The sequence below is a fragment of the Micromys minutus genome (assembly GCF_963924665.1).
Source record: "Micromys minutus genome assembly, chromosome: 9".
Taxonomy (NCBI): domain Eukaryota; kingdom Metazoa; phylum Chordata; class Mammalia; order Rodentia; family Muridae; genus Micromys; species Micromys minutus.
In genome coordinates this window covers 32,673,363-32,679,308 of record NC_137978.1, presented here as the reverse complement: position 1 = coordinate 32,679,308, position 5,946 = coordinate 32,673,363, and the positions used below count along the sequence as shown (strand labels likewise).

At 51.9% G+C, this 5,946-nt stretch overlaps 1 protein-coding gene across 2 annotated transcripts; it reads right to left on the bottom strand.

Annotated features, from left to right (window-relative positions):
* KNCN (kinocilin) lies at positions 1–2,812 on the bottom strand (the record flags this gene model as incomplete). Of its 2 annotated transcripts, none has more annotated exons than XM_080921451.1 (4): positions 1–80; positions 753–857; positions 1,622–1,690; positions 2,662–2,812. In XM_080921451.1, the coding sequence occupies 4 exons, from the start codon at positions 2,810–2,812 to the stop codon at positions 1–3; spliced, it is 405 nt and encodes a 134-aa protein (XP_080777577.1). The 2 variants fall into 2 exon arrangements, with proteins under 2 accessions (XP_080777577.1, XP_080777578.1); XM_080921452.1 differs by having other exon boundaries at positions 753–827.
* Positions 2,813–5,946: the final 3,134 nt, after the last annotated feature.

Here is a 5,946-nt window from a genome sequence, read left to right as displayed (position 1 = left end):
TTAGCCCTCCTCAGTTCCCCGGCCTCCAGGCTTCAGCTTCTCCAGGGTTCTGGTCACTGTGGACAGGCTGCTGCGGGCTCCTGGGGGAGACAGCAGAATAGGAGGCCTGAGAACAGATCTCTAGTGAGGTGTCAACTCAGAAAACCCAAAGAGAGCAGGGGTCAGAATGCTCCAGGACTGTAGGGCAGAGCTGGGATGGATGGGAAGTCACAGGGACCGAGTACAGTGTGAGGAGAAGATCAGGTAGCCTCTGCTTAAGTCCTGGTCCCACTGCCTCCTGTGTGATCTTGGATGTGACATGCAATCTTTCTGTGTCTCAGTTACCCCATATTTAAATAAAAAAAAAAAAAACAAAGAAACAACAAAAAATGAAGTTTACTGTAGTACTTCCCAGCATGTGGTTTGGGAGAACCAAGCTGTTAATATCTGTAAAGTGGTTGGGGCAGCATCTGGAATGGGCCTTGAAGACACTCCTCCCTGGCTTTCCCAGTATGGAGAACAAGGTCAGAAGGGAGAAGATGCCTAGTTTCAGGTATCATTGTCAAGAGTCACATTTCAGCACCCGGAGCAGAGTGGACAGTAACCAGGGCATGAGGCCCAGTGGGTAAGGGAAGAGAAAGCAGGAGGCCCTTTGTCCATACTGGGCTGGACCCCCTCCCTGCCTAAGACCCTCAAGGCTTCTCTCAGGACCTACAGAGCTGCCCAGTCAGACAGCAGGGACAAAAGATGGGTTCAGAGCTCCAGGCACTTACCTTCTTTGTTGCTATTGTTGCTAGATCTTCCCTCTCCATGGTCTGGGCCTGAGTTAGGATGGATTCTCAGGTTTCCTGCAAAATGAGAGTACCCCAAATTCCCATCTACTGGGTCATTCCCAAATCAAGCTCAGCTTGAGAAAAAAAGTTCTTTCTGTTGTCTTATCTCCATTGGCGGCTGTCTCTGCTTTCCTGTGTCACTTTACTTAGGTTGATTTGGGGAAAGGGCAGAAGAAATGAATCCTTGGAAAAGTGGGAGTGGTTTTTGGTTTGGTTTGGTTTTGGGGCGGGGTTTCTCTGTGTAGCCCTGGTTGTCCTGGAACTCACTCTGTAGACCAGGCTGGGCTTGAACTCAGAGATCTGCTTGCCTCTGCCTCCTTAGTGCTGAGATTAAAGGTGTGTACCACCACACCTGGCCAGAGGTGGTCAATTTTTAAGGAGGGAAGTAGGTCTGTGTGAAGCTCCACAGGACTGAGGGTGTTGGGAGTTTGGGTGTAGGTTGTGGGAGTAATGTAAGAACTATTAAGAGGTGGGACCCAAGGTGAAGTAGAGGCCTTTACTGGGCTGAGGATGAGAGTGTCATCTGGAGAGCCTGGAGACTTTGGGAAGCAAAAAAGACCCTTAAGGAAGACATATTCCCTAGGTTTAGCTGTGTCTCCTCAGGCAGCTGCTGGATTCTGCTACTCTGTAGCTATGGCAACACTGGCATACAACACACACACACACACACACACACACACACACACACACACACTCATCCAGGAGCAGTCTCATGTATGGGCATGTTCACTCAGAGTCACTCACAGGCTTGCACACAAAGAGTTTTGCACACTCTTTGTCAAAGGGTTTGTGTGGGAGGAAATGCTCACCTATGGCAGGTAGGATGTGGTCCAGGTTGAACCGAGCCTTCAGGAAGGGGTAGGCGAAGATGAGGAGCCCTGAGGGGGACACAGAGGATGCTATGATGGGGGAAGTCCTGATTGGTATGAGATGCAGGAGGCTGGGGTGGGTGTTTTGTTTATAAAGGTGATGTAGGAGGGTACAGGAACAAAGGATCAGGACTGTGGGGGTATAAATGTGTGTGTGTGTGTGTGTGTGTGTGTGTGTGTGTGTGTGTGTGTATGTGCCCCCAGCACTCAGTCCTAGCTGGGGATTCAGTACCTATCTGGAGAAGGAGCTACAGACTGCAAGCTACAGGTTTGCAGGCTCTTGGCTTTATTCTGCTCAGATGAACAACAGGTTGGTCACTTTCCTTCTTTGGCTAGAACTGGGCCAGGTGACACCTACATCACTGCCCCCTGCCCTTCCCTCTCCAGCCCTCTCCTCTCCCAAGATCTCTAGTGTGGTCTTCTAGGCTTCACTGATGCTCCTCCCAACTCAGACCTGATGGCCAGAAAGCCACAGGGTGGGGACCTGCCCTTCTGTCCTCCTGGACCATGTTCCTGGCACTGAGTGTTTAAAGATATGGAGTGCCAGGTTCTCCTGGGATGGGAGTGGGATGAGAGATTGCATTCTACATCAATGAGCCCGGCCAGACCAGACAGACAGACAGACAGACAGACAGACAGACAACTGCTGCTGATACAATGGAGAGGAGGAGAGTCTTTTGTCTGAACTGTCCCATTTTATAGGCCTCTATCACTCCACTCCAGCCTGGCTAATGAATCCTGCCACAAACACAAGGCAGAGGTGTGGGACACCAGTCTGTCCACCCCGGTCCTCCCAGCACACTTCAGCCAACCCCCAGGCCAGCTCTCCTTCCTGTACTCTGAGGCTGCACTGTTTATACCTTTGGCTTTCACCCTCTCCAACCAATTCCCACTGGCCAGCCCAGCCCTTCACCTCTTATTCACCAGACCCTTGCTTCCCAGAACCCACCCCCCAACGCCTCAGCCCAGTGTCTGCTCACCAAGCCCTGCTGCCCCAAGAAAGATACCACCCACAGCAGCGGCAGCCTTGGACACGGAGACACCGATGATGATGCTGCCGGCCACCAGGCCGAGGGCCACGCAGGCCAGCTGTAGGCAGCGAAAGTCTCTGGTGTTAATGGGGATGTCCATGCAGGTAGGTCTATCCAGGGCACTGCTTCCAGTCCTCCTTGGAGTCTTGGTCTTTTTAGATGGATGCTTCCTTGTTGGGGTGCCACATCCAGGATGGAAACTTCTCGGCTGTAAGTCTTTCGGTTGGTCTGGGCCTGGGATTTATCTGCAACCTTATCCCACAGCTTTTCTAGGGGCCAAGAGGCCTAGCTTGGCCTCAGCACCCCAGTTTACTTCCCCCCTGTGAAGGGCTCTGAAGCCAGAGGCCACTCTTGGGGTTCCTGCTTGGCCACATTTCCACTTTGGCCAGGCTTCTAGGGAGGTGGGCCTGCCCCATGGGGTCCTTCTCTATCAGGTATCACCTCGGACCTGAGGGAGCTGGGCCCAAGTTCTGCTCAACTTTTGTCCCAGCTCTGTGGACCCTGCTCAGTTGTCTTGGAGCCTGGGCCTATTAAAGTTTAAAGAAATGAAAGGCGGGGTCGGGGGCAGGCCTAGGAAACAGGTTTCTCTGAGGTGCAGGCAGCAAGCAGGGGATGAGTTAGTTATTCATGAGCCTGCAATATGAGCTTCTGTTTGCTTCCCCAGGGTCCAGAGGGCAGGCAGCCTAGGTTCCACTGTTGGTTCCTGAGCAGAAGACTGAGCTTATAGCTTCATATGGTGCTCAGGAGGTAAGGATGTGAGGAGACTCTCCAGTCACATGCTCAAGGTTGGCTTTGCTGGCCTCTGTCCCTTGGCCTATCAGAGCACCCGGGGCCCTGCTTGGAAACATGGAAGGAGGGGTAGTACTCCAGGTCTACTGTCTTCCCTCTGACTTTCACGCTTCCCTTACCATTCTGTTAGCTGCTGACCCTACAAAATGCTGAGGGGTCTAAGTCCAGGTCTTGATTTTAAGAAGCTCAATTCATCTCAGGAAGGCATTGGTACCACACCATTTTAGCTTCTAATAGAAGGGAAGGCTTGGCCCTGGCAATTCCTGGCTGGAAAGAGCCAGTTAGGTAGGGTAGGGTTAGACAGGGGGACTGGGAAAAAAATGTCAGGAAACTGGGACTTTTTGCTTGAGGACCTCTACCCAGCCAGGCTGACCTGGGAAACCTGTTTGGAGGACCAAGCAAACTGAGCCTGAGCAGTGGTAACACAATCAAGTCTAGTCCTGATTCCTGTCCCTCCGAGAACCTAGCTCCAACCCTCATCATTAATTGCATTCCCTGGACCTACATAGATCAGGGTATTCCCAGTCCTCCAGCATGGGCCTGTCCCCTGCTCTAACCTGGGGATACTTCTCAAGGTCACAACACCCTACACTGACTCCCCAGGCCCGTTCCAGAAACCACCAGCCTCCCAATCCCCTCCCTCCACTGTCTCTCTCTCCTCAAGCTCTTCTCTCCTCCCTGCTAAGCATCTGCCTGGTGCTTACTGTCTAGCAGACCTCTCCTTGTCCCTCAAGACCTACACGGACAGCCATCCCTGTGCAGCCTTCCTGACCACGCCTGGGCTGCTCTGCCACTCCAGCTGAAGGGCTCCCTCCTCTTTGTTCTGTTTCTTTTGGAGACTGTGAACTCTTGCTGATCCTGGCCAGTGTCTCCCCTCATGGTCTGGACAGGGGTGACTCTTAACCGGGGCTGGTGGGTTAGGCAGGATCTTGGTTGGTGTGAATATGAGAGAAACAACCTTCTCCAGAGACAATTTTCAGCAAAACAGTTCTTTATTGGAGGTTGGGAGCAGGGATGAGGGCTATATAAACCTTGGAGAGTAGGTAGGCGATCTGGGGGTGAGTGTACATCATTGGCTAGAGCTGAGGTGCTGGGGAATGCTTCATTTGCATGAAGAGGAATTCCAGGCACTTTCTAGGCATGTCCCTATAAGGTGAGAGGAAGTTTAGCAGGTAACCTGGCCACCAGGCTACATGATTGCCTCAAGGGTGGAAGAGATGGGGTTGCCAGGGTACATGCAGGTCATGCTGGCCCTGAGCAGAGAGGAAACAGTTCTATACCTGCCAGTCTCAGGATGAGATTTTTCTGGGTTTGGACAAGTCTAGACCTCGCAGCTACCCCCTGCCCCATGTCCCCTGCCCCCGGTTGCATGGCTTTCCAGCTGAGCTCACACTCTGCAGAATGCTATGCAACAGAGGCCTGGATGAAGCTTCTGGATAAAGGAAGGATGGAGCTTTGGGCTTGCCCTACATCTCCACTTTGAGTCATCAGGGAAGAGGGCATCAAGTAAGGTCCATATCCACCAATAGTCTTCTCTTGCTTTACAGTGTGGGGGAGGGGCTAAACATCCCAAAGGCACCTGAAGGGATCCTCAGCTATAGGACCCTTTATGGCCCCTCAGGTCCCATAAAGATGGAGGCTCTGAAGCCCAGCCTTCCATTGCCGTCTCCATGTTTCCAGGCTAAGGCTTGAGATTTCCTCTAACTTGTTGCCAGTTTCTATCTCATAGCTCCATCCTTTGTAAAGTATCCCTGAGGCTAGCTTTAGGAGTCATCAAAACAAATGGCCGTGAATCCGAGCTCGCTCGGGAGTCTCCGCACCTTTCAAAATGCCTTGCCTCCCACTCACCCTTAAGTGTTGGCATTGATAGGGGTTAGGAGGGCCAGTGCTGGTTTCTCTCAAGGTCCAAGGCTGAGAGTGGCTCTCCCACACTGTCCTCAAGACAGATGCCCTGGGGCCAGGCTGGCCTTTACCACTTGCTCTGCCTTACTTGGGCACCTGTCCTAGGTACTGTACCTCAAGCCAGATTCAAGAACATTCTGATCTCTAAAACCCAGAGTCCAAAATCAAATTTAGACGTTCTGTTTGTCATTGCAGAGGCACTGTGGAGATGGCTCAGTCAGTAAAGTGCTTCTTGTGCGGGCATGAGGACTTCATTTTGATGCTCAGAACAAACATTGAAAGCAGGGCATGGTGACATGCACCTGTAATTCCATTGCTGTGGAGGGCAGACAGGTCCCTGAAGTTCACTGGCCAGCCAATGTCTCTGAGTCAGTAAGTCTCAGGTCCCCATAAGAACCTTTTCTTTCAGAAACAAAAACAAAACTCCAGGACGAATGACTCCTGAACACCTGAGTTTGATGTCTGGCCTCTGCATACATACATGCACATACATGTGCACATGCATATGTGCATGTGTACCCACACGCATACCCTCAACTGCTT